General features: G+C 54.2%; 1 protein-coding gene across 6 annotated transcripts; it reads right to left on the bottom strand.

Moving 5' to 3' along the window:
* Window positions 1-1,947: 1,947 nt before the first annotated feature.
* Window positions 1,948-22,337, bottom strand: CSF1 (colony stimulating factor 1). Of its 6 annotated transcripts, none has more exons than XM_067727183.1 (9): window positions 21,759-22,337; window positions 18,501-18,683; window positions 17,173-17,235; window positions 15,441-15,611; window positions 10,937-11,084; window positions 8,709-8,839; window positions 8,137-8,189; window positions 7,739-7,797; window positions 1,948-4,098 (listed from the first exon to the last, which is right to left on the bottom strand). In XM_067727183.1, the coding sequence occupies exons 1-8, from the start codon at window positions 21,795-21,797 to the stop codon at window positions 7,752-7,754; spliced, it is 834 nt and encodes a 277-aa protein (XP_067583284.1). In that variant the 5' UTR covers window positions 21,798-22,337; the 3' UTR covers window positions 1,948-4,098; window positions 7,739-7,751. The 6 variants fall into 6 exon arrangements, with proteins under 6 accessions (XP_067583284.1, XP_067583285.1, XP_067583280.1 ...); XM_067727184.1 differs by having other exon boundaries at window positions 18,501-18,623; window positions 21,759-22,335; XM_067727179.1 differs by having other exon boundaries at window positions 8,709-9,730; window positions 21,759-22,334.
* Between the last annotated feature and the right edge of the window lie 5,030 nt (window positions 22,338-27,367).

Raw genomic sequence — 27,367 nt, 5'->3', positions numbered from 1 at the left:
TTCCCCAAGTTCACACGGCAGGAAGAGATCCAAGCCAATGGCTTAAGTTCTTTGGCTCTGAATCCAAAGTTGATGTCGTTCCACAGATACGACACTTCTGAAGCAGCACCTGCAGCACATGAAGCCCAGGAAAGGCTACTGAGATTCTCTGGCATTTCTTTCTGGATACCTCCTGGGGCCTCTGGAAAGGCAAGTGATGGGCAGGGGCATTTGTTTGTTTGCCAATCCTTGCTTACAGTCCTTGAAATTACATTCCATCCATTGCCCAGTGATCAGTTAGTGTCCTAACCTAGCCCCGTCTCCAACAGAAGCCAGGGAGACCTGCTGAAAATACCTCCTCTACTAATGAATTGTAGTTATTGGATATATATTCCACTGGTTAATATCAAGTAAGCCCCTAGAAAAGGCCACCATTAAATCTGGTCAGAATTTGCCTTACTATACCTTTGTCATGCATTCAGTATTGACCTTTTGATGGACATTTATTGGGCACCTACTGTGTGCCAGATACTCTCAGGTGCTGGGATGCAAGGAGGGATACAGAACAGTTCCTGCCATAGTCAGTGGCCTGGCGGGACAGACAAATAAACAGGCTCTCAGTCTGTGGGAGAACAGGGGAGGAAGGAATTGAGCTAGGGTGGGCCTCCGGGACCTGGGTCAGGCTGGGAAGGCTTCTCAGAGGAGGCAACTTTTAAGTTGTGACTTGAAGGAAAAAAATATGAATAAGTTTCTTCAAAAATCTTTTCTGAGGAGCTTTTGATAGAAAGGGAAGAGCTAGCTTAAGGGAAATGATGAGAGACAGGGTGGTAGTGGGGGCTCAGGGCACAGAGAGGGGTAACTGAGATACCTGGGTACTTAGTTCCAGGCGTGTTTGCTTGGTGCCCATTCTGACCCTATAACCTTGGTCTCCTAAGTCTGGGGACACAAACTTTTGTGCAGCGCTGTCCAATATGATTTCAGAGATGATGCAAATGATCTGTTTCTGTGTTATCCAACATGGTAGCCACACGTGGCTATTGAACTTTGAAGTGTGGCTAGTACTACTGAAAAATTGAATGTTTACTTTTATTCCATTTTAATTAATTTAAACCCAAATAACTTCCATATCAGACAGTGTAGCTCTACATGCTTCTCATCCAGGATCACATTTGAATTACTTGAAATGTCTTGAAAAATTTCTGATGCCTGGTGTCTAAGCCCCACGCCTGAGATTCTCATTTTGTTGATCTAGGGTGGGGCTTGGGTACCAGTATTTTTGGAAACAACCTAAGTTAGTTTCAGGTGAGCCAGGGTTGAGAACCACTGATGCAAAACTTTGTCCACCACATTCTTAGTGGTGGGGAGGCCCCTTTTTATCCCAGCCTTGCCCAGGGTGTGTGTTTGGGCTATGCTGGGCCTTCAATCACTCTGAACCTTCCCAACACCCCTCTGCCCCTGGAAGTCTGCACCCTTGGTCTCCTCTCCACTCCCAGAAGGAAGATCAGGGCTTAAGGCCACTCACAGAGCTTGCTGGCTCTCCCTCTGCCAGCCTCCCCTAGTTCCCAGAACAGAGACAGTGCTCATTCACCTCAGAGCCTGCTAGGACCCGGACAGCAGGGGTCAGTGGTCAAGGAGCCTCATCCTTACAGGCCCCTTGGGCCCTTGGACAGAGCCCAGCCAGCCATGCTGGGCTAGGCTGGGCTGGGGCAGGGGCTGGTGGGCAGGCCTGACGTTTGGCTGGTTTCTGTCCGTTTTCCTATTAAACAGATATGCAGATGAATGTGTTTGGGACAGCGATAATGCAGGAGGTTTTGGTAACAAGACTGGAAGTTGGAGAGAACCCTCCTTCCCCCCCGTACCTTGAAAAATGCTTTCTGAGCTGGGTCTCACCCAGCAGCTACTGCTCACCCCTCCGACTCCATTTTTGCCATTCACACACCAAAGGCAACTTTTCCCATGACTCACACGTGGCAGCTTGCGCACTTCTTTTATTATTAAATATATAAGCAGCTTCCTATTTTTTAAATAGATATTTAAATGACTTCATATAAAATTCACCACTTCCAAGTATAAAAACAATATCTCACAGTGCGTGAGCCAATGTTCCCTCTCGGCTTTCTCAGAGAAAAGAAGGGTTCCTGTTCAGGTAGCTGGGGAGCCGCCCAGAGGGGGCTCTGAGGCCCCTCCCACTCCTGTGTCACCAAGAGCCCACAAAGAGTTTCTGTGATGGATTGGACTTGCTTTCACGACCTTTAAAACACCATACGTTTAAGGGGTGGGGCGTGAGGGAGGAATGCTTTTTCTGTGGGGTTTTTTTCCTTCCACTTTTAAATATATATTTTTTCGTATCAAATATAGAGTCTGTGACTAGGAAAAGGGACCCAAAGGGGAAAGTTCTCCACTGCCCTTCCCTCAGCTGACAGCAACAGGGCAGGGGAGGCAGGGACCAGCGGACCCTCACTTTTAAGGGCAGGAAGGGAAGCTCCTAGGCCCCAGTCCAGTGGCCAAGTAGGGCAGGGTCTCTCAGTGGAGGGCCCAGGGCAGCAGGAGAGGAGGGACACAGTAGCACAAAAGGACCGAGGGTAATCAACAGCCCTGTCACCTGCTGCCCAACTCTCAGAGCCACAGCCATGGGCTGACCCAGGAAGCTGAGGCCCTCAGGCAGACTTGGAAGCAGATGCCTGGATTCTCCAAGTCCCTCTCCCACCCTGGCTTGCCTGGTCAGAGAGATGGTGCTAGCGAGGGGTGGGATGAGAGCTGGAGGGTGTCACTGCCTCCCGGGCTCCTACCAGGGACAACCACTCACCCCAGGTGCCAGCCAGCAGCAGCCTTGGGGTTGTGGTTGGGGCAGGGGCCTGGTACAGGGCAAGAGCACAGGCTGGGGGGTCAGGGGTGCAGACCCCTTCCCCCACCTCAGGGCCATGCCCTTAACTTCAAAGACCTATTTTCCATCAGAGCTCACCCTGCAGCCTCTCTCTGTGTTTGTCCCTGCCCTCCTTTTCTCCCTCCCACTAGTCACTTCCCTCTCGGGAATGTCAAAGTGCAAGATGCAGAAACCTGGGCGAACAACGCAGCCTGAAGACCAGCTCTGGCTGGTGGCCCGGGCAGTTCTCCCACCCTAATCCACCCCAGGGATTCAGAGCCGGGTCAGCAGAAGGTCGGGGCTCAGGGGCTCCCTCAGTCGATGGGCGAGGCCAGCTCGGGCACTCAGTGCAGGAAGCTGGGGAGAGAGGCTGGAGGGGTGGGAGGACGGATAGGTGTTTGCTCTCGGGGATGGATGGGGCAGGCTGTTCAGCAGGCGGGTTCAGTATTCACAGTGCAATGGCTTCCTTCATGAGGAGAGCCTCTGCGCGGCCTCCTGGAGAAGCTCTGGCAGGGCTGGGGGGACGCTGGGGCCGACCGAGGCCAGAGCTTGGTCTTGCCCTTGGCATCACGAGCCAAGCCAGGCAGGTCCTGAGGGTAGGGCTGGCATCCCCTCCCCGCCTGGCCACCAGCAGAGGGCAGTTAGGCAAGTGGAGGGTGCAGACCCACTCTGGGCTGTCCGTGCAGACCAGCAGGCCCAGAAGCCTTCTCTTCCCGTCTTTTGGGCTACACACCTTTACGGGAAATCCAGTGACACTGTCCTGCCCTGCAAATCTCATGCTTCTCTCTCTGGAGACGAGTCCCTGCTTGTCGGTGTTGGGATCTTGGCACCAGGCGGGTCCTCGGGCACAAGGGCTCTTCCATTCCTCAGCGCCCACCCTGCTCTCCCATGTCCCACGGGCCTCTGGGTCCCTGGCCCAGGTGTTGGCTTGGAGGGGGATGGGAGGAGGACACAGCCCCTGAGGGGCAGAGGGTCCTCAGCCGGGCTTCCCAGCCTTCCTCAAGCGGATGGGAGCCTCCAGGGCCCCCGATAAATAGCAGCGTGGGGGGCACCTCCAGCCCTCTCTTAGTCAGTCCAGAGTCTGAGGGTCGAGGGCTGAGGGCCCCAGCCTCGCTGCTCTGGTCCAGTCTTGCTCTCCTGAGTCCAGGAGCTCTCATGGTAGGCAGGCCACATTCCCAGGAGAATGGCTGGGGAGGGGTGGTGGTGGATGTCCCCATAACGTCTCCTCGCATGGAGAGACTATCCTGCGCGCCCAGCTGTAGGGGAGAGAAAGAAAGGCTGGTCAGCCGGGTGGGAGTGAAGGGAGGGGTCGCCGAGGACATGGGTGGGCGAGGTAGAGCATTCCTGTGGGCCGTTGGTGGTGCTGCAGACAGGACTCCCCCCATCCTTTCCCTCGCCTTCCCAGCCATCCCAGACACCACAAGGGACCGGGCAGCTTTCTCTGGCAGCAGCCCAAGCCACTGGGCAGACTGGCCTCACCTCCTACCTCCTCCTGGGGAACCAGGGACCATAGGGGGAGGTAACAGGGCCTGGTAGAGGTCTCAGCAGGGCTGGGGTAGGGGGCATTGCTCAAGTGGAGGGGTCTGACGGGGACGGAAAGGGGCACTTGCATGTCCTTAGACCCCTCCTCAGGAAAGACCATCTCACTGTCCTTGGTCTAAAAAAAATCAAAAGTGAATCCTGCTAACTCTAGCAAAGAAGAGGAATTGCTCATTCCCACCTCCTCACCACTTATCACAGAGGGTCATCACACATGATATTCAGGACAGCAGGGCAGAGGTATCTGAAGGGGAAGAACTGGAGGCAGTTCTGGACAAGGAAACTCCCACCCTGCCATTTGGCGTGCTAACCCCTAAGCAAGCCAGCCTCCTGCCGGATGGACCAAGGGACTTGCCTCCCTGCATCATCCGTAAGAGTCAGGGCCCTGCTCTCTCCAAGCCCTCCCCCATCCTTGTCCTCAGAACGCTTTGTTCCCAGAGCAGAAATCCCCTGGACTCCATCCAACAGTTTGACTTTGGACCCAGTGTGGAGCTTCCCTCCCGGACTGTCCATGGGCCCTACTAGCAAAACCCGTGATGGGTAAGGAGGAAGGATAGGACCACAGCTTCTGGCTCCCAGCCCATTCCCATGTTCTGGAAGGGGAAGAAGGGAGGACCATAAATTGGACATGAGCCATGCTGGGTGCAGCCAGGCCACAGGCCCTGCTGGGGCCAGGAGGGAAGGAGAACCAAATGGGCAACCTCCAGCCCATTGCCCCTATGTCTTGGCTCCTTGGAGTGGAGGGTCTGGTGTCCACGTTTCCTTTCTGAGGGTCCCTCTCTCGGACCTCTGCCTCTGTGTTTCCCCCTGTCATTTCTCTCCCTAGAGCAGCAGTAAGTCTTGAGGTCGGTCCTGAGTCTCCCTGAGGCTCCTGCCGCCTGGCCTGGAGACCACTTTAGGGCTGGATCCAAGTGGAGGTCTGGATGTGGCCCCCGCCCTGGGTTCCTCTCTAAGTGAAATTTTAAGGGGAGAAAGAGGAAAGCTTGGGAGGGCCTGAGATTAGGCAGGCAGAGGGCCAAGACCAAGGGCGGAGGCAGGGGACCAGTCAGAGGGTGGTACAGCATTGAGCTGTGAAGTCCCTAGGGACCTTGGTCCATCCTCTACTTGCCGGTCCTGACGGGATATGCGTCATTCTCACAGCCCTGCCAGTGTCCCGTCTGACCCATCTTCGTTCACCCTACCAACAAGGTGACCCCAGGATTCCAGATGTGTTACCTCTTGCTGTTTTCTAAATAGGCTCCCCTGGTTTTCGGCATTTGGCAGATCCCCTATCTCGCTAGGAGTGGCCCAGACCTGTCACTCTACACATGAGAAGGCCCTGAAGTGCTGGCTTGCATTTGGCATGGGATGTGGCTGGAAACTTGAATGGGTTCACTCCAGCTAGTCAGCCAGCCTGCCAATGAGCAACTCAGGCAGGCCGCCAGCCAGCCAGTTAGCCAATCAGCTCACCAAGCGACTAGCCAGTTAGGCAGTTACTAGCTAGTATGTGGTCAGAGTCACCCAGCCGGCTGGTCAGCCGGTCAGAGTCAATTAGTTAGCTGGTTAACTGGTCAACCAGAAGGCTGGACAGTTAGAGACAGCCAGCCAGGGCCAATCGGCCAGTCAGCCCTGAAGCCAATCAGTCAGCATTTGCTGAGTTCTTAGCGAGGATGAAGAAGCCCTCTCTGTTTAGGACTCAGGATAGAAAAAGAAATGCAAAAAAAGTAGAAGACACAGTCCCTGCCCTCAAGGGGCTTACAGACTTCTTAGGGGTACGGAACGTACACATATGCATCAAGTAAGATTTTAAAATGTATAAAAACAAACAATATCCAAGTAAGTGCAAATCGATATAGTATTAACCAATACAAAAGAGCAGAGGAGTACGAGCTAAAAGAGAAACCAGAGGGTGATGGAGACCGTCAGGAAGGGCTGATTCCTGCAGCCTGACTGCGGTCTGAGGGGAAGGAAGGGAGGAGGGCCGTGGGCTGCCTGGAATCGGGGAGCCCAAGGTGAGGAGTGATAAGAGTCACACGTTTATCAAAAACATGGGCGAGGACAACAGAAGGCACTCATCTATGTGCAGGAGACACAACTGGGAGGGCTGTGAAGACAGAATTAGGATTTAAAACAATTTCAGTAGGCTCGGATGATAGGTCTGAGCCCACGAGGTGGTTTTAACAAGGACGAATATAAATTCCCGCACATTGGTAAAAACATTAAATTCTCCAAGTACAGGATAGATCCGGCTTGACAGAGGTTTATGGGAAATGGAACTAGGGGCTTTAATAGACCACAAGCTCAACATATGACAACAGAATGATGTGGTTGTTCAAAAAACAAACAAACACGAATGCAATCTTAATCTGTACGAATAGAAGAACACTGTCCAGATCAAGGAAGGTAACAGTCCCACTGTACTCTGAGCTGGTCAGACATCTGGAGCACTGTGTCCAGGGCTGGGCGCCACATTTTCAGAGGGACATTGACAAACGAGTGTGTCCAAAGGAGGGCGAACAGGATGGTGAGGGGTCTGAAAACCATATCATATAAGGAATGTTTGAGGGACTTGGCCACACTTAGCTTAGAGAATTCTTAAAGGGGACATGGATAACTGACTTTAAATACTGGAGGGCTCTCATGAGGGAGGATGGGGAGGGGGCAGGGAAGCCAGTTATGCCTCTAGTGAGGAAGGACTTCCCTACAGTGCTACTGGGAGAGGGCAGGGAGCTTGCCTGCGACTGAGAGTGTGTGACCAGAAGCTGGCTGACTCCCCATCTGGGATGCAGAGACACTAGGCCAAATGACCTCTGAGGGCCCTTCTAAGACTAAGCCTCTATGGCTCCTTGCATCTAAAAGCAAGGAAGTAGAAATGATCTTGGTTGGGAAGAAGGGTCAAATCAGGGCGCAGACAGAGAGGAAGCTGGCAGGAGGTGTGTGTTAGGAGCAGCTGCTGGAGGAGCTTGGGTGCCAAGCTGAGAATGTTGGGTTTGAAGTAGTTGGTGATACAGAGCTGCTGAAATTCCCCAAGAGGCTAAAGACCTTACATAAGAACAATTTGGTTGCTCTGCGATGGAAGGTGGCAGCAAAAGTAGAAGCCCAGTGCAGAAATAATAGCCCGACACAGAATTGGCAGTGCCTGGCCTCAAATGGGGTGGAGGGAATGAAGGGGCAGTGGGAGGCCTGAGGACTCAGGGAGAAGAGGGTTGGCCAGACCTGGCGATAGATGGAAAAGGGAGTAGGAGAGAGAGAGAGAGAGAAGGGAGTCAAGTGTGGGTGCCTCCGGGGAGTTGGTGGTACCACAAACAAGTTAGGGTGACTGGAAAATTTGGGCATAACTAATTTTAAGGGGTTGCGAGAGATCCAGATCAGTCTTACCTTAGAATTCCCTCTACACTGGCAGGTCCACCTGTCTGTCCTCATCCTGGGTCAGGGGGCTGCGGGCAGAGCACAGGCTGGCATAAGACTTCAGCAGAGGCCAGGGAGTGAGGGGATCCCCTAAGTTTGCCCCCCAAGCCCGCACACACGTGCTCCAGCCCTCCCAGATTTAGAAGACCCAGAAATGCCTAACCCTAAGAAGAAACTAGGAAAAGTCCCAGATAGCTAGGAAAGAAGAGACACCCTTCCTTCTCCCCACCCACCCCGGAATCCTGTTCTGAACCTCATCTCCTTAGAGCAAGTGGGAGAACGTCTCCTCCAAATCTAGATGGGAAATAAATGCCAAGACAGGCCCCCCATGCCTATCAGAGCCCCCCCCCCAAAAAAAAACCTCTCACCTGCCCTCCGGTTGTTCCATGGGAGAATCCACTGTCTGAGGCTCTCGATGGCTCTGGGGACAGAAAAGAGCAGGCTCACCGAGGAGCTGAGGGAGCGTGGGGACGCCGTGGCCCCATCCTCAGGCAGGGCTGCTCAGGGACTCTACGACAGCGTTGCCAAGCCTCCCCACTCTGGATCAGCCAGAGGGCCAGGGGGCTTCCAGAGGCCTCTCCTATCCTCATACCCCAGCTCTGCAGAGCTGCCAGGCAATGCCCTGCCCTGACCTCACACACATCACTTTCCTCCTCCATCTCCCCTCCCATCTGGGTTCTCATCCTGCTTTAGACCAAGCACAGTGTCTCCTACTCTTCTGCCCCAGTCCCTACTGGTTCATCTTGTAAGCCTGAGCCTTCCCTGTTCTTGAAGAAACCCTTCATTTCAACCTCCCATCCCCTGTGCTCAGTCAGCCTCCTGTCTCTCAGCGCCTGAAGAACCCAGTCTGAGCCCAAGTCGTCCTCCGACCTGCTCCTCCAGCCAGGCTGTGCCCTGCCCCCACGCGGAGCCCTGCTCTCCCGCATCGGGCTCTTCTTACCCGCCGCCTCCGCCTGTAGAACAGGAGGCCACCGACAGCCAGCAGGACCAGGATGATGCTGGGCACCAGCAGGCGGAAGACAAAGCCGGGGAGCTGGGGGTCGGAGGGGTCCTTGTGTTGCCTCTCATGGCCTGCGTCAGTCAAAGGAACGGAGTTAAAACGGGCTGGGGGCTTGGCCGCCCCCTCACTTGCTTGTCCTCCTTCCAGCTCTGCGGTGCTCCTCCGGTCCCTGGTGCTCCTCTTGCCTTCCAGCTCCCCAAGGGGCAGCACGTTGCCCCAGGAATGGCTTCTGGGAAGCCTTGGCTGAGAAGAGGGGGCAGAGGGACTGCTGAGGCCGTGCGGGCGCAGTGCTGGGGTCCCGGCAGAGCCTGGCTCCTGGTGGTCTCTGGGCGAGGCAGATGAATGGTCTGCATTCTCAGGTGTGTGACTCCAGGCCTCGGTGGGTCTCACGGGGCCCACCATGGGCAGTGGTGTGCTAGTTACATCCGCAGGCTGCCAGCCCCTTCCTGACCCAGAGAGTGGTGAAGATGCTGAGAGGAGACGGCTGGTCCTGGCAGTCTCTGCCTGGACGCTGCCTCTCCACAACATGCGGGAGGCAAGCTCTGCCCCTTGGGGTATAAGACCCTCACTAGCCTCTCCGGAGGCCTCTTCCAGGTCCAAGTTAGTGCCCAGCACAGAGTCAAGAATGTCTTCCGTCCCAGTGACAGGAGCTCCGACAGAGGGCTGGGGCTGAGGTGAACCTCCAGTGGGGTGGCCCTCGAAGCCCGGGGTCTCTGGTGACTCAAAGCTCTGGCAGGTGCTCCTGGGTGGTCGCTGTTTGGCACTGCCCGGGTCCACTGTGCGAAGGGCCTGCTCTCCGGGCAAGAGGGAGCTGCCCTCTGTCCCCTCAGAGTCAGCCCAGGTCAAGCCAGCCATAGGGGCCATGGAGGGGGCGAGGGGCTGCTGAGGGGAGACAGAGGCCGGGTCACTGCTAGGGGTGGCTTTGGGGTACAGGCAGTTGCAATCAGGCTTGGTCACCACATCTGAAAGAACCACAGAGAGAGGGAGAGAGAAGGACGGGGAGGAGATAGAGTCACCAGCCTCCAGCACAGCTTTCCCAGAGGGATGGAGAGGGGTATGTGGGTCTGGGGGTCCCCTCATGCCCTAACTCAGCCCTGGGGCTGAGGAGAGGACAGGACTGGAGCCAATGCTCATGACACAGGCCTTAGACAGGGAAGGTGCAAACTGCAGGAAGGTTCTTTGCAGGAAAGAGCAAAAAGTGGGGTTTAGACACACAGATTGGGGGTTGGGGTCAGGCAAGACCAGAGAACAGCCCTTCCTGGAGTTCCAGCTGGCCAGATGCCAAGCCAGGGGTGACAACAGCCAGCCAGGAGGTTGAGTAGTGGCCTCCAGGACTAACACAAGACACCCTCAAGCCCCAAAGACACTGTTGGTTGGAAAGCAGCAAGGTGGTTTCATGCACAGCAGGGGGCTGAACAGTCACGGCCACAGGCGGGAACAGGCTGGGGCTGGAATGTGGCCAAGGCTTGAGGCCTTGGGATTGAAGCAACGAGACTGGACTTGGCCATTGGCAGGTCGCAGGGCCTCAGCCCCTGCCTCGGGGAGCAAGGTTGAATGTAGGTGGGCACACGTGGCACAGGACGCAGAGACGAGGACAACGCAGGGTAGACATGTGTGCAGCTGGGCCAGCACTGGGAGTTTGAATGATGCTCAGACTTCAAATCCAGCCTTGTCCCTTGAGGGGACACTCAAGGCATCCTGGGGGCTTCTGGAGCCAGGGTATCCTGGTGATTCGCAGCAGGGCTCCCGGAGCAAGGGCCCTGAATCCCCGATGGAGCCTCTGCTCTCTCCACGGTACCCCCCATACGTTCAGCCAGCCTGCAGAGCCGGTGGGAAAGCCTCCATGCCTACAGGGCTCTCTGAGAGGGCCCCCTTTTCCACTCCCTGATCTCACAGCCACCAGCATGATCCTTCTTGATGCCTCAACATGCAAACATATGTAGGTGTGCATGCACACACATGTCAGGAAAGGCATGTGCCTAGGGCCACCCAGAGGTACATGAAGCCACATATGTACACAAAACAAGCACGTCTACACACACAGGAGCACGAGGAGCAATCAGGCTGCCTCCCAGGGGTCCCTCCAGCCCCATGCATCACCTCCCAATGCAGCTCTGTTCCACATGCCCTTCCCCATCCCCACACTTGCTGGCCCCTTCTGTGCTCACCTTGGCTGGAGCATTTAGCAAAGCTATTGTTGCAGTTCTTGCTGAAAATGTTCCAGTTCTTTTTAAGGAGATTCTTTGTTTCATTAAAGACATTCTTGATCTTCTCCAGCAACTGGAGAGGCGTCTCATAGAAAGTTCGGACACAGGCCTAGAAGGAGAGCAGAGACCCCCTCGATGAGGATGAGCATTGGTCCCACGTCTCTAGCTTGTTTGTCAAACTCCCTTGGCCTTTCTTTCATCTGTCTTCTTTTTCTCTTGTTTTCTCCCTCCCCTCTACCCTGGTTTGCAGGACCCCTATGTCCTGAGTTGGTGAAATTTATCATTTATTCATGGCTCCATTTAACACATATTAATGTGCCAGGCATCTGGTAACTACCCGGAAATCACGCAGTGAACAACAGGGAGGTGGTCCCTGGCCGATTTGGACATTGAGTCCAACAGGGCATCGTTATTAAACATATTGTTACAAGTGTGGTGAGTCATAAGAAGAATGATCTGGGCTTCCCTGGTGGCGCAGTGGTTGAGAGTCCACCTGCCAATGCAGGGGATGCGGGTTCATGCCCCGGTCCAGGAGGATCCCACATGCCGCAGAGCGGCTGGGCCCGTGAGCCATGGCCACTGAGCCTGCGCGTCCGGAGCCTGTGCTCCGCAATGGGAGAGGCCACAATGGTGAGAGGCCCATGTACCGCAAAAAAAAAAAAAAAAAGAAGAAGAAGAATGATCTGAGAGTGTATAACAAGGGGAACTAAATGAGGGCCTGGGGGAGTCCCCAAGGAACTGACCAGACGATGAGCAAGACTTAACCAGGAAAGGAGGCGGGGTTGGAGAGAGCTGTCCAGGTGGTGAGAATAGACTGTGCAAAGGTCCTGACGCAGGAAAGAGCCTGAAATGTTAGAAGATGGAAAAGAAAGCTACAGTGGCTATAGCACAGCCATCTAGGGGGAAAGTGACAAGAGATGCAGCTGAGAGAGGTCAGCAAGGACCAGGTCCTGCAGGGCCTTGTAGGCCATGCCAAGAACCATTAACCTGGGCTTCCCTGGTGGCGCAGTGGTTGAGAATCCACCTGCCAGTGCAGGGGACACGGGTTCGATCCCTGGTCCGGGAAGATCCCACATGCCGCAGAGCAACTAAGCCCATGCGCCACAGCTACTGAGCCTGCGCTCTAGAGCCTGCGAGCCACAACTACTGAGCCTGCGTGCCTAGAGCCCGTGCTCCGCAAGAAGAGAAGCCACCAGAATGAGAAGCCCGCGCACCGCAATGAAGAGTAGCCCCCACTCGCCGCTACCAGAGAAAAGCCCGCGTGCAGCAACAAAGACCTGATGCAGCCAGAAACAATAAATAAATAAAATAAAATAATAAATTTATTTTTTAAAAAAAGAACCATTAACCTTATCCGCAGAGCAAAGAGAACTGAGGGGATGTTGGGGAGGTGAGTGGAGCATAAGATTCCAGTCTTTTAGAGAGATCGTCCTGTGTGGTGAGGAGAATGGCCTGGAGGAGGCCATGGGGCTGTGTGTCCTTCTCTGGCACTGGTGTATCTTGGAAGGAGAGCCAAGGCTGCCCCAGCTATGCCTGTTGAGCTGCTCTTTTCTCTTCTGCTTGTGGGACCCAAGCTCCCCACACCCCCTGGAGCTCTGAGAAACTTCACACACTCCTGGTTTTCCTCTCACCCCTTGAGCTGCTCCATCTCAGTCTCCTTACCAGGCTGCCCCCCTCCACCTGACTTCCATAGGCTGGCACTCCTCAGGGCTCAGTCCTGGGCCCACCCCTACTCTCACCCCAGACACTGTGCCCAGGGCTTCATCACATCTATGGCCCACCTGCCGATGACTCCCAAGTCCTTCCTTAAACTGACCTGCCTGGGGAAGAACTATGGGCTTTACTAGGTGCTGAAGTCCTTGAAGGCATCACTGGCTGCCCAGGGACTGTGCACAGTGGGCCCTTAGTAGATGTTCACCAGATAAAGGAGAGAATGAATGCGGGAATGGGAACACCTGGACTTGACTGCATCACTCACCAGCTCCGTAACTCTGGCCAAACGAACTTTCCAGCTTGGGCTCATCTCTTCATTTGTAAAGTCAAAACAACAATCCCTGCCTGCCTCCCGCCCAGGGCAATTGTAAGGAACAGGAAAGTGGCTTCTTCTCACCTTTCTTATAAAATCTCTGTGTCCTTCATACCTCACCTCATACTTCATAGAGAAAACAAGGCCAGAAGGTCCCGATGTCTACCTGTCTCAACAGAGTCTGTGTCTTCTTGCCTCCCGAGCTCTGAATCCCTCCCCTGCCGGCTCCTCAGGAGACCAGCTCCTCCAGCTTCACTGGCTCCCCGCTCCTGGAGTCTGGCCCCCTGCCCCCAGCATCCCATACAGTGTGCAGGGTGGGCGGCTTGCTAAAATGCAGATTCCGAGGCCCACCCACAGACCCAGTGAATCAGACTTTCTAGGGGTGCATACTGGGAATCTGCATTAAAAAATTTTTTTTATTAAAAAATGTTTTTTGAGTTTTTATTTAAAAGGAAGGTGTTTTCTTTGGAACCTGCATTTTTTTAAATGAAGACTTCCTTTTTATTTATTTTTATTTTTTGGCCACGTAGCATGCGGGATCTTAGTTCCCCAACCAGGGATCAAACCCGCACCCCCTGAAGTGGAAGCGTGGAGTCTTAACCACTGGACCACCAGGGAAGTTCTGGGAATCTGCATTTTAAACAAGCTCCCAGGTGATTCTTACGAACCTCAACATTGGAAAACCACAGATCTAATACCTCTCTTATTTAAAAGTCTTCCCTCCCTCCATCCCACACTCACTCCAGCTACCTCTCTTTTTCTGCCGTTCTTTGGAGCCAGGTTCTTCCACAGTGTTGCCTCTACGTCCTCACTTTCTGTTCACTGATCGGGCACCTGCCTCCAACAGCGACCTCCACGTTGCCAAATCCATTGGACACTTTTCAGCCCTTCTCTTGCTTGGCTTCTCAAACCCCGTGTGATAAAGTTGACTACTCTTCCCATCTGGAAATGCTCTTTTTCACGTGCTCAGGGATCCCACACTCTCCTGGGTTCCCTCCCACCCCTTAGACCGCTCCTCAGCCTCCTTGCCAGGCCCCCTCCGGTGCCTGAGTTCTAAATAAATGCTGGGTTTCCTGAGCCTGTTTCTCTTCTCACAGTGGGCAGTGTCATACAGTCCCCTGGCTTCACCGATGACCTACAGACCAACACCACTTACGTCTGTCTATCACCAGCCAAACTCAAGACCCATACGTCCAGCGGCCTGCTCGACATCTCCACTCGGCCATTTCACGAACATCTCAAGTGTAATGTACCCCAACCTGAACTCCTGCCCTTCCCCCAAACCTGCTCTGCCCCATTTCAGCATCACGGGAACTCCACGTGCTGGAGACAAAACCATCATGACCCTTCCCTTCCCTCGACAACTCACGGCCGCTGCATTACCAAGTGCTCGGGTTCTTTCTCTAAACTCAGGAATGCGTCCCCTTGTGTCACCTTCACTGCACAACCCTAGTCCGAGCCGCCTGGACTTGCACCTCCTGCTGGCCGCCCAGCCTTCATCCCTGCTCCCTACATACCATGGCCTGCACAGCAGCCAGAATGGTCTCCCAGCGCAAGTTAGACTGGATCCCTCGCTCTTTAGACAAAATCCCCCATCTTTAAGACCCCAGGTGATCTGGCTCCCACCTCCCTGGCTCTCTCCCCTTCACTCCCCTGCCTTGGCCGTGCTGACCACACCTGGGGGCCGAACGTGCACTTTCCTGCTCACCTAGGGCTTCGTGCCCAGCGTTCTCTGTTCTGGAATGCTCTGACCAGCCTTATTTCTTCCTGTTACTCATCTTTGGACCTCAAGTGAATATTTTCTTACTCAGAAGCCTTCCCTCTCTCTCCTTTCCCACTGCCTTTTAAATCCAAGTCCTGTTTCTCTCTCCCGCAGCCCCACGTACTTCTCCTTCCTGGCTCACTCCCTCACCTGCCTGCTTCAGGTCTTCCCTCTCTGGTTTTCTTTCTGCAATGCAGTTATTGACACTTTACTTACGTATTTCGTTAACTGTCTCACCACCCCTACATGTAACCTCCATGAATGTGGGGAATTTTGTTTGATCACAGCTGTAGCCCAGAGTCTAGAACAATACCTGGTATGCAATAAGCACTCATTAACTATTTGTTGAATGAATGAATAGTCCTCACGGGCTAAAATTCTATTTACTTGTGTCATTGTTTGTTTAATGGCTGCCAACCTCACTTAACTATAAGCTCTAAGAGGGTGGGAACCATGTAGTTCTTGCTCTTGAGACATCGTCAAGGCTTAGCACTGTGCCTCCTGCACGGTGAGTCCTCGGCAAAGGTTTATGGGATGAATACGTGAGTGAGAGAGCAAGTGAGCAATGACATGGGTGAGGCCAGCGAGTGCCTCTGTGCCTACGGGTAGGGATGGTACCACCGCAGCTGCCCTCTGCCCTCCCCGACTCAGTGCTCCTGGCTCCAGGGCCCTCCTACCTTGTCCTGCCCTTCATAGTCCCTGGTGAAGCAGCTCCTCAGCCGCAGAGAGAGTTCCTGGAGCTGGACAATGACAGCGGCATTGGGGGTGTTGTCTCTGAAGCGCATGGTGTCCTCCATTATGTCTTGCACCAGGAGAAAGGCCTTCTTAAGGTAGCACACGGGGTCGTTCTGAAAAGTAGAACCTGGAGTTGACGACCCGGCTGATGCCACTTGGGAGCCCAAGCTCCGTGCTGGATGCCCTCATCCCAGGCAGATGGAGGGCTGCAGCCTGCCCTACCCTTACTCCTGAGGAGAGGGGCCACCCACTCCAGTAAGAAGGAGAACGCTGCCCTCAGCTGGCTTTCATTCTCCCTTGTTGCGATCTGGTGCTGCTGGGGATTGTGGTAGAGGGAAGGAAATGTGGATTCTGACCAGAGAGATCCTCAGATTTCTGAAAGATGAGGCTTTAGTCAGGATGAAGGTGTACAGGTAGGGTGGGTTCTGGGGAACTTCTGTTTCTCTGTCTCTGAGCCTCTTTTGGCCTGCTTTCACACAAAGCCCTTTACCATACGGCTCCTTCTAATCCTCCAGGCCACGGGGATACTGGAGACTACCTCGGGGTCCAAAGAATGACCTCAGTGTTTTGTCTCCCTAAAGAGATGGTGGGTGCCTCAATGAAGACTCGGCTTTTAGCTCTGTATTCCTAGCACCCGGTGCAGTAGGTTCCTAGTAGTAATGCTTGGTAAGGTGTGAGTGAGTGAGTGGAACACCGAGGTTACTCCTTGGACCATGAGGTGGTCTCCAGTTCTAACAGAAATGTGTATGGGTCAGGTGTGCAGAAGCTCGGAGATGGGAGCAAATTCTGGGCACGATGGTGATTTTCTAGGAGGCACAAAGAAGAACAGACGTGGAATAAAGGCTGGGGTGGGAGCAGCTGGAAAGGCATTACGGGCATCAGAAAGAGCTTGTGCAAAGGCTTGGAGGCAGGAAGAAACAGGGAATGGGAGTAGTGGGTTGGGCCGTGTGATAGAGACTGGAGCTTGTGAACCCCAGGCTAAACAACCTAGGCTTTCTCCTGGAGTGAGGGGTCTCCAGGATTGGGGGAGGTGGTGAAGATAACAGGCTGTGGTTCAGAGAGCTCGCCCACTAGTGGTGGGGTGAGGGGTGCACTGGATGCAGGAAGGCCATTTAGGAGGCTTTTGAAATCGTCCAAGCAACTGATGGGGTGAGGGCCCAGAAGCCGGAGATGCTGGGAGGTAGAACCAGCAGCACACAGTTGGGTGTGGGATAGGAGGAATAGGGAAAGGGCTGGACTGATTCCCTCGTTGCTGGTCTGTCTGCTGGATGGAGGTGACATCCTTAAACAAAACATTTGACCCAGAAGAAGTACTGGTTTTCCTTAGGCCTTAGAGCCAGCCTGCCCGCGTTCAAGTCACTTACTACCTATGTTCTCTCCCTTAACCTCTCATGAACAAGAAGAGTGAACCACATAGTCAGGATCAAAAGTGCCTGGCGCATAGTAAGACCTTGACATGTGCCAGGCCAGCAGAAGGGAGCAGCAGGGGACTCGAGGCCTGGGCCCTGCCCAGCTCAGCCCTGGACCCTGGCACCCCAGACCTGAGTACCAGGGATCCTTACACCATACCCTGCCCAGCTCTAGGACTTCTCCTGCCTTCATGCTCCCACATACACCCACCCTGGGAAGTTCATGCATGCTGGCACATGGGCCCTGTAAACAGCCATGACTCACCAACTGCTCCTGGTCTACAAACTCGAAGGCAATTTGGCACGAGGTCTCCATCTGACTGTCAATCTGTAAGAGAGAGCAGGCCAGTGGTGGCAGGGTGTCTGCACTTGACTGAGCTTGCCTAAGGACGGGGACTCGAGTTTCCGGATGGATCAGGGTTTGATCCTCATCCGTCTCCCCCCAGCCATACCTGGAAAGACAGAGCCAAGGCTAGGGGAAGACCTGTGCCCTCCACGTGCCCAGGGGAGGTCTATAGAAGAACAAGAAGTCTCTGTCTTGTACCTCCCACTCTGACATCTCACAGATGCCAACTTGTTATAAGGAAGAACTATCTAATGTAGGACATAATCTCCCGTGGGGGGTAGTGAGCTCCCTGTCCTGGAAGGAATTCAAGCAGAGGCTAGACAAGCTCTGGGGATTCAGGATCTGTAGGGACTGAGGCTAGATGCCCTTAAAGCCCTTACTGGCCCTCAGAGCAGTGGTCTGTGATTCTAAGCCTCAGAGAATGTGGTGGCTCTTGGTCTACCTTGGATTGCTGCAGCAGCTACATACAGGAGGAAGAGTGTAGGGGGTAATAGAGGCAGGAGGCCCGGCATATGGGCTCCAAGCTCAGGGCCCTGGAGCTGGCCTTAGCCTGTGGTGCTCCCCACTGCCTGGCTGGCTAGAGGGATGGTAAATTCTCTTCGGAGCAGGACAGCAGCCATGACAGCAACCTGATTCTGCCGGGCTGAACCACGTTTGAAATTGTTGACGACTCTGCTGGCACGATTAGAGTGAGGCACGGGCTCCTTCATGGCCTGGGTGACCAGGCCATCCCAGCCCCAGGGCTCAGGCAAGAGCCAGGGAAGTGAGGGGGGAGGGCTGGGAGTTAGGCGGGAGCCTCCCTTCCAAATCTGGCTGAGGCCCTGGTGCCAGGCTGGCGGCACATCTGGGAGTCCAGGAGCTAGAGGCAACATCTGGACACAGCAGGCAGACTGGGCTGGCTCCTCAGAGGAAGCATCCCACCGAGGGAGAGCTGGCTTTACAAACTTTTGCAGAGTCCACGTTTGACATTCCAGGCAATCGTTAACCTAGGCAACCAGCTAGAAGTCCACCCTGTCCACCGCCTGCAGGGGAGTGGGAGAGGGCTTCAGGATTGAGGGGGGGCTCAGAGGCATTGACCTGTAGAAGGTCAGTGAGAAGAACATCCGTGGAGCTAGTGGGAGCCACGAGCCACATCCTGCATGGCCATATTTCTCTGCCTACAACCACTCTCTTTGGCCCTGCTCCCTGACTCCTGCCTCCGTTAGCCCAGTGGGGAGAAGGTAAGGTAGGCAGGACCACACACTCACCAGCTTCTGCAGGACCTGCAGGTGTCCGTTCCCAATCATGTGGCTACAGTTCTCCGACACCTCCTCGGTAGTACTCCTGTTCACGAGGAGACAGGCCAGCAGCAGCAGGCGGCCCAGCCATGTCTGTGACAGAGAGGGCATAATTTCTCCCCAGCTCTCACACTCCCCAGGAACCCCCACGCCCTGTTGAGGGTGGAAAAGCGAGGACCTCAGACCCACAATGCTACAGACCTGCCCCTCATTCCAGAACGCAGCATTCCCCAAACCCACCTTACTCAGGATTTCCTAGCAGCCACGCACAACCTTGCTCTCCCTCGCTAACAATCCAAATGTCGTCTCCTCCAAGAAGCCTTCCCAGATTAACCCAGGCCAAGCCTTACTACACACTGAACTTCTAATGAGGACATGGGAGGTATGCCTACCAGTCTAAATGTCAATTACACAGGAAACTCCTTGAATGCAGGACTTGCATCTACCCATTATTCTGTCTCTGCAATATCACACACTGAGCCAGGCATCTTGTGAGCTGCCCACTCCTCTCAAGTTCATGTTCTTGCACTGGCTGGCTTCCAGACTTGGAGCCAGAGGTATTTGCCTGGGCCCAGCCCTTCCTCCTACCTGATTCCACACAGGTCTGGCTCTGCTACTGGAAAAACCAGGGGCCCCAATTCAGTTTCACTGGGAACCTATCCCGCACCACAGACCTTTGGAGCCTGGGTATGTGTGTCAAAAAGAGCCCAACCGATTAATCAGAGGCAGCAGTGCCAGCTCTAGACCATCCCTGGCTGGCACCTGCCTATCGGAGCCCCATCAGGCTCTGCATCCAGCCAGTCAGCTCTTAGCATTGCAAGAATGTTTTCTGAGATCTCTCCCCTCTTTCAGCACCCACCTGGCCCGGTAGCTGCTTACCCCCAGAGTGATGGGACAGGCTCCGGACACCATGTTGTTCCCCTTCCCTCCTTCTTGCCAAGGTCCCCTTAGCCCTCTCCCTGGCTCTAGGTCTCCCCTTCTCCAGCCAGAGGCAGAGAAAGACCCTTGGGTTTTCTTTCCGAAGCTGGATATTGCCTCCTGGCAGATTCAAGGAAATGCTGTCAGGATGGGGTGCGGGCTGGCACCTTCCTGGGTTCTGGGCTCTGGGCTCTGCCTCAGTAATTCAGATGACGAGACAAATACTGCAAACAAGTAGCACATTGGAGGCTATGAAACAGTCCACAACAACATGCTGATTTACATATAACTAAAAGCCCAAACGTTTGTCAGCTCTTACTAGGGAGGAGAGGCCCTGGCTGGGCTCCAGGGAGGTTGCAGGGAGGAGGGGCCACAGTGAGGCCTTGAAAGATGGGGAGAAGTTGATGGCAGAGAGAGGGAAGGAGAGGCCTGGAGGAAAGAGGCACAAGATGGCCCAGTGCCATTCAGCACAGGGATCTGGTGAGGGTCCTGGTCTGACCTGGGGGAGGGAGACTGTGGAAGAGGGAGAGCAGTCATGGAGGAAACACTGGGCTCTTTTGCATGGTTGAGGAGGTAGCTCTGGGTGGGAATAGATGCCCAGGCCCTCAGGAACCTGCAGTTCAGGACCCATGGGAGGAAACTGGGCCATGCAGAAGGTATGTCTCTGCCCCAGGCTGGCTGCCCCTGAGGCTCTGAGCCCCAGCTGTCAGTGGTATGGAGGAAAGGGCCTATGGGGGAGGGGATGCTCAGGAAGACGGCCTTGCCGCACGCATTTCAAGATACTGATGTTTGAGGACAGCAAGGAGACAGCAATGCTTAACCCCAAGGGCTGCCTGGCTTTTGGAGTTATTTCAGGCACCATGTGGGAGGCTGACTTCGAAGGTAGCCAAAGGGGCCACCCTGCACCTGGGGCCCTGATTTGGCCTCAGAGGAGGATCTGGACAGGCACCAAAGGGTTAACACTCTAGCTTGCATCCGGCTGGGCCGGCTCTTCTCCCCGCTTCTTTCTTCCTCCCACCCACCAGCCTTGGCCTCTGGGGTAACCACAGGAATCTCTTCAGTCTCAGAGAGATGCTGGGACATCTCAGCCCAGCTATCCAACCTCACCTGCCTCCTATCTTGTTCTATCTTCCCCATCAACAAGGTCCCTGGAGAGAGCTTAGCATGAGTGGACCCTTGGGCTGCCCCTGTCTAAAACCAGCCTCTTTCTTTCCACCTTTCCTTTCCTCCTCTTTCCTCGTGGTCTCACTTCCAGCCCCTGTTTGTCTTGTTGCCTATCACCTCACCCTTCCTGATTTCCCCTCCTAACCCCAACTCTTCTCTCTCAGTTGGGCTCCTCCTCCCCCGTGGAAGGGCTCTTCCCTCTTACCCTACCTGCAACCCCCTCCCTTATCCTCCAAATATTTTTCTGCTTCTCTCCCCCCTGGGTTTCTCCTCTAGGATTCCTCAGAAGCAAACCCATTGGAAGACCACTTACTGTCCATTAACGGTGCCACCCTGTGCCATCTAGGAGCTGCCCCACGGTTGGGGCAGGACAGTCCCCATGCAGTCCTGAGCAGCCCGCTGTCCCTGTCCACAGTTCTGCAACCCCAAACCTTCCTTCCACCTCCTCTACCACCACTAAGCCCAGGATCTCCCCAACGGACTGAACCAGGTTTGGCAGGAAGATTCAGAGCTGGCCCCATGCAACTCTGGGACGCCGCCTCCCACAAAACATACTTGATCCAGCCACCCAAGTGCCCAACAGCTTCTCTCTGTGAACCGGAACAAGTAGTGGCTTGCCCTGCACCTTCCTTTTGCCTTGGCATTCTATAAGCTGGATGGCCCCTGAACTTTCCCCATCCAGAAGCGCCCACTCCCCAGCAGGACCTAGAAGCATGTGTTTGGCCCATGAGGAATGCCCGCTGGGAAGGCACCACCCTCAGCGCACAGCCACTCCGCCTGTCCCTTGGCGGTGGCTGATCAGAAGGGAGAGAGTCAGGGACGCAGCCTCTGCTCCGTGGCTGCGAGCCCCTTTCTCTTGCCAGCGGGTGGCTCAGTGTGCCTCTCCATGCAATGGGGGTGAGCAGCCTTCCCTTTCCCGAGGGAGTGCCGCAGCCCCACGAGTAGCTGCAGGGCCGTCTCGGGTCCCAGCCAGAGCGCGAGGGGCCTCGCGCAGTCCGTGCGCAAAGATGGGATGGAAACCGGAGCCCGCTGCCGGGGCGGAAGAGCCTCGGCAGTCGGCGCGCCCGGGCAGCGGGCTCCCAGGGGCCGCGCCGCCGAGCTCCCACCCCAGCCCGGCCAGGGCCCCGCGCCACGGCCGTCGCTTACCGTGGGAGGGCAGCGCCCGGCGGCGCCCCGCGCGGTCATACGGGCAGCTGGGTCCCGGCCGGGCGCGTCGGCCGCCCTCGCTCTCTCGTTCGCTCGCTCGCTGGCCGCTGCAGAGTCCACGCCCCAGCCGAGGGCCGCGCTGCTGTCCCAGGAGTGAGGAGGGACTCGCGGCGGCGCAGAGAGCCCCCTGGAAAACTTTCACTTTCCCCGAGCCGGGCTCCACTGGCCAGCTCCTCGGCACAGCCTTTTAAGCGGACTTGTGAGGCATGTGGTTTATGGGAAATCACCTTGGACAGGCGCCAGATGCACACACACACACACACACACACACACACACACACACATACACACACGCGCGCGCGCGCGCGCGCACTGACAGACACACAAACTCCAGAGGCCCACTGAACCGCCTCCCCGCCCCCACCCTGAGGGCTGGTCTTCTCCGCTCGTCTTCCAGTCGCCTTGTTTGCTGTGCTCAACGCCAAAGCCTTCGAGAAAGTAACGCGGGCTTCACCGCTTCCCTCCCTCCAGCGCGCCGGCTTTGGACAGAGCCTCGCCTTTCCTTCCGCGCTCTCCAGGCGGATCCGGTGTTCTCTCTCTCTTTCTAATATTCCTTTCAAGGGACTTTCCCTCTAGGCCTGAAAATTCCCAAATCCGAGCAGGAAATGGCCTGAGAGCAGGGGCAAACACTGGAGACTGGGGCCTCCCCCGCTGCGCTTCCTGCAGCACCTTGTGGAACCCGAGTCAGCAGGTTTGTAGGCAGCCCTCTCCTTCTTATGCAGCCCCCAAGCCGCCCGCCCAGCCTCTGTCTCCTGTTCTGGTGTCAGGGTAGAGGCAGGGAGGCTAACTACCTGGCCAGAAGGGGATGAGTTGTGTCCTGTGACAGGGAGCTGGGAGGCTCTGCTGTGTGCTAGGAGATGCTCCCAGCAGCTGACCTGCAGGTGATGGAAATGCTGGCTGGTACCCATGCTCCCTTCTGAGCCTCCAGACCTGAGGAGATTGGCACCTGGACCCTAAATTTCCCTTGATGCTTTTGGAAATGCATTTACTGAGATGATTAATCACATTTCGTCTCTACATGAGAATGAATCTAAATGAGGCCTAATAGGAGGAGCCTGTTAATCATAAAGCCAAATTCAGGAGCTTTCTCTTTCTTCAATTCACTACGGTTCAATGTTTCAATCTCTCTGTGACTCCACCCAACCCCAGCCCCTGGGAAATACATGCTATGCAGCCGGGTCTGGAAGGGGCATCTCTTGTCACTTGCTCCAGCCCCAAGAAGTAATTTTACACCTGCATGCTCTTGTTCATACTGGTTCCTCTGCTTAGAATTATCCTTTCCCCACTTGTCCTTAAGGCAAACATCTCACCCTTCAAGGCTGAAATCACACCACATCCTTCACCAGCAAAGCCTTCTTTGACTCCTCAGGCAGATCAATGGGTCCTTTTCCTGCGGTCTCACTGAATTTGGCTCCTTTCTCTGTGGTCTCCCTAAGTTGTTTGTCTTTCATTCATTCATTCTCCACATTATTCTAAAAAGTATTTCAGGTGGCGCCGATAGTTATATTCTGAATCATCAGACTGAAACTTCACCCCCACCCTGGACTGAGAGTTCCTCCAAGGTGGTCCCATGTTTACCTCCAAATCAAAAGTGCCCAGCACATAATAGGTACCCGGTTGATAGTGATCAAATGAGGCCATTAGGGAATAATTCATTCGTTTAACAAAGGTGCACCATGTGGCTACTGTGTGCCAGGCACTGAGCTAGGCCTGGGAATGTGATGATGGACGTGTCGGCATATCCCTGCTTTCATGGGTTTGGGAGTAGTCAGAGCTTAAAGGGTGTGGGGCAGGCCTGGATGTTCAGAAACTTGAGGAAGGAAGGCCAGAGACAGAGTCCAGCCAGAGGAAGGAGTCTGAGGGCTTACTTCCCCTGGGCATTGTCAAGTGGTTCCAGTACAAAATGATTTAAGATAACATGTTGACACCACTTGTTCTGAGGACTGATATGAGGTTAGAGGAAGTGATGTGAGGAGATAAACCTCTTGACTTGTTGAACTGGGAGTAAAATTTTACCTGTTCCCTCCTTCACCTGACCCGACGCTGTGGGCTCACTGAAGCCAGTGTTAGGACATAGCTCTGCCTCTGGAAGTCAGCCTTCCTCTGTCAGCACGAGCCTTGGCTTCTTGTTTCCCCTAACGGAAATTCTTTACACCCCCAGATTTGAACCCTGATTCCACTACTTACAAGCTATCTGACCTTGCAACTCTGCCCAGTCATTTGTTGTATGACTTGGGACAAACCTCTCTTAGCCTCAGTGTCTTCATCTATAAAATGGAGACGTTTATATTTCTCACCAAAGTGTTGAGGATTTCGTAGGATGATGCCTGTGAGGTGTTTAGCCCAGGACCTGAAGGTAGTAAGTGCTCTTGGTATTAGCGTTAGCATTAGTATTAGTATTATCTGTCCACTCACATGCGTCTTAAGCAATGACACCACAGTAGTGCAGTAAACTTGCAAGTCCCAACGCCAGACTTTAGCCCCAGCTCTGCCATTCATTTTCTGTGTGACTTTAGACAAAGCCTTTATTCCTTCTGAGCCCCTCTTTCTTCATTTGACAATGGCGACGATAAGCCCTTTCCCCAAGGAGTGGATGAGAGGTCAAATGGGTGGCAAATGGGAGTCTCTAGGGCAATGAACAGCACAGAATAAGTGCCTGGTTATGAAAGAACACTTTGGAATTATAGGCTATGGGATGCTGGGAGGCTCTGCCTGTGTGGAGCTGCAGAGGGATGAGCAAGGTCCTGGGTAACTGTGACTCCACAGTGGGACTTGCAGCTGTCTCGTCTCTGTTACCTTAAAAGGAGAGGTTGTGAACCTGCTTGACCTCAGGCAAGCTTTACCACCAGACATGGAGAAATTGAGGCTGGAAGAACTTATGGTGTGCCTGGTAGGGCTCCCCTGGACAGCATCTCCTGGGTTCTCTCCTGCACTGGGTGGATACTCCAGCCCCTGCCTGTCTGGCTGGGAGACCTTGGTCAGGCAGGTTCTGGCTGCATCTCAGGGCCAAGCCAGCAGGATGGTTTCCATCTGCACGTGGCTCCTTAGCTGTTTACACCCGTGCAAGCCTGTGTGTGCCCATTGGTGGTCACAGACCTGACCTAGAAGCCGTTCCACCCATATTGCCTCAAATGAGCAAACAGAGTCTCAGACAGGCGAAGCCACTCCTCCAAAGTCACACATGATTGGTGCAGTGTGGGGTGGGGGCCTCAGGGCCGAGGCCGGGACTGACCCAACTCTGGGTCCCCTGTGTTCTCCCTGGTCAGAGTAGCTGCTGTTCTCCCTGCTGACTACTGGTGGAGTCATGTCTGGAGCAGGGTCCTGGGGGAGGCATAGAGGAATCTGGAACCATCCAAGATTTGGGGTTTCAATGATTTCCTAACGTAGCACCGTCAAGGAGGCAGTGCTCAGCTGACCCTGGAGGAGGGCAGAAGGGAGCACCAGAGGGACCCTGCTTGTCAGGGGAATGAAGCAAGGGTGGGAGGAGAGAGACAGAAAAGAGAGAAATGGAGACGGATGGCAGGAAGTGGGAGGAAAGCTTCATTTGCTAGTTGTCAAAATGTCATTTCTTTGAAATTATTTGATAGGCAATTTCCCCTTGAGATCTTTTCTAGGGAGTTGACTTCTATCACAAAGGACTCCTTTCTTTCTCTTTCATTTTCTTCCTTCCTTCCTTCCTTCCTTCCTTTCTTCCTTCCTTCCTTCCTTCCTTCCTTCCTTCCTTCCTTCCTTCCTTTCTTTCTCTTTCTTTCTTTCTTTCTTTCTTTCTTTCTTTCTTTCTTTCTTTCTTTCTTTCTTTCTTTCTTTCTTTCTTTCTTTTTCTTTCTCTTTCCTTCTCTGCCCCACTCTCTTTCTCTCTTTTTTCCTCCCCCTCTTTATTTCTTTCTTTCCCCCTTTATTTCATTCCCCTTTCATTCCTTTCATTTTCCTTCCCTCCTCTCTCCCGCCTCCTCTTCCTCTTCCTCCTTCGTTTTCTTCTCTCTCTCTTTCTTCTTTCCACTAAAGTGGCCCAGGGCTCTTTAAGAAGCGGACTGGGGCTGGATAGCGTAGCCTTGGAAGCTTGGGGCTGCAGAGGAAATGCCGCTTTCCTGTCCCTGTGCTCCTGGCAAGGTGCTGCAGAGATGGCCAGAGTGTGCTGAGACGCCCCAACTAACCCATCTCCTGTGCTGCCCCACCCAGGTCTATTACTCTGTGGGCTGCCCTTCTAGTCATGCCTTCTCCCTTTTTATAGGGCAGTGGTGGGCGGGGTGGGGGGGCAGCAATGGCCATAACGGAGGGACCCTTGGACTGGGTTTCTCATCAATTAAATGGGAATGGTTGGGACTTCCCTGGTGGCTCACCAGTTAAGAATCCGCCTCCCAATGCAGGGGAAAAAGAGATCGATCCCTGGTCCAGGAAGATCCCACATGCCGCGGAGCAACTAAGCCCGTGCACCACAACTACTGAGCCTGCGCTCTAGAGCCCATGAGCCACAACAAGAGAAGCTGCCACGATGAGTAGCCCATGCATTGCAATGAAGAGTAGCCCCTGCTCACCGCAACTAGAGAAAGCCCGCACCCAGCAACGAAGACCCTCACGCAGCCAAAAATAAATTTAAATAAATAATAAATGGGAATGATAGCTCCCAGCCAGTTGGCTTCCCAGGGCTGCTGTGAAGACCTTGTATTTGGTAAACTACCAAGAACCAATATTTGATACTTTGGAAAATGACTGATAGAATTGTTGAGACCAGATCTTCCCCTTGGAGGACAGCCAACTATACCCCTTGTCCCTGCAGGTACAAAAACACTTGTGCTGGCTTCAGCGCCATGCCACCAGGAGTCTTGCCTCTGAAGGGCAGGCATTCTGGGAGGCTGTCTGTATCAGGGCCCCAGCTCTTTCTTCTGCCTGAGCTTCCTGCCAACACCAGGAGGCTGGGCACCATCTTCTAGACCTGGACAGGCTCTCTCAGGTGCTCATGAAGTCCTCAGTCTAACCTAGAAGTGAAGAAAAAATTTATTTGCATGAAATTTGGCTTCCCGAGTACCCTCCCTACCTGCTAGAGTTATAACTCCTTAGCTGAGGACCCTTCTAGAATGAAAGTTTGTCCTAACCGTCATTGGAAAAAGAAGAATCATGAAGAGGATCATGTGTCTGCTGGTTTCCAAGCAACAGACAAGCGTACTTCCTATCTTTGGCCCTGCGTGACTTCAGAGCAAATAAGGCAGAGAATTACCTGGAAACAGGAAGTGAAAATCTATGCCATCTGTAATCATGTGTTAATGCAATAGGCATTTTTGAATGTCTGCTGTGTGCTGGGCCCTGCGTTCATCCTCAACAGTTGCATTACATGCCCTCCCTGCTCTCAGCCTGCCAGGGAGACAGATGCCTCAGGGACAATCCAACTTGAGGCAGTGAGTGTGATGATGGGGAAATGTATGAAGTGTGTCAGGAGCCACTTGGCTTCTGGAAGTCACTGAAGGGAGCCAGAAACCTGGAGCAGAGAAGAGCCTGAGGGTTGCAAGGGTTCTAGCCCCAGATACGGCTGGGGGACAGACCCCTTTCTCCCA

Source organism: Pseudorca crassidens, chromosome 2, assembly GCF_039906515.1.
Source record: "Pseudorca crassidens isolate mPseCra1 chromosome 2, mPseCra1.hap1, whole genome shotgun sequence".
Lineage (NCBI taxonomy): Eukaryota > Metazoa > Chordata > Mammalia > Artiodactyla > Delphinidae > Pseudorca > Pseudorca crassidens.
This window is presented reverse-complemented; position numbering and strand designations above follow the sequence as displayed.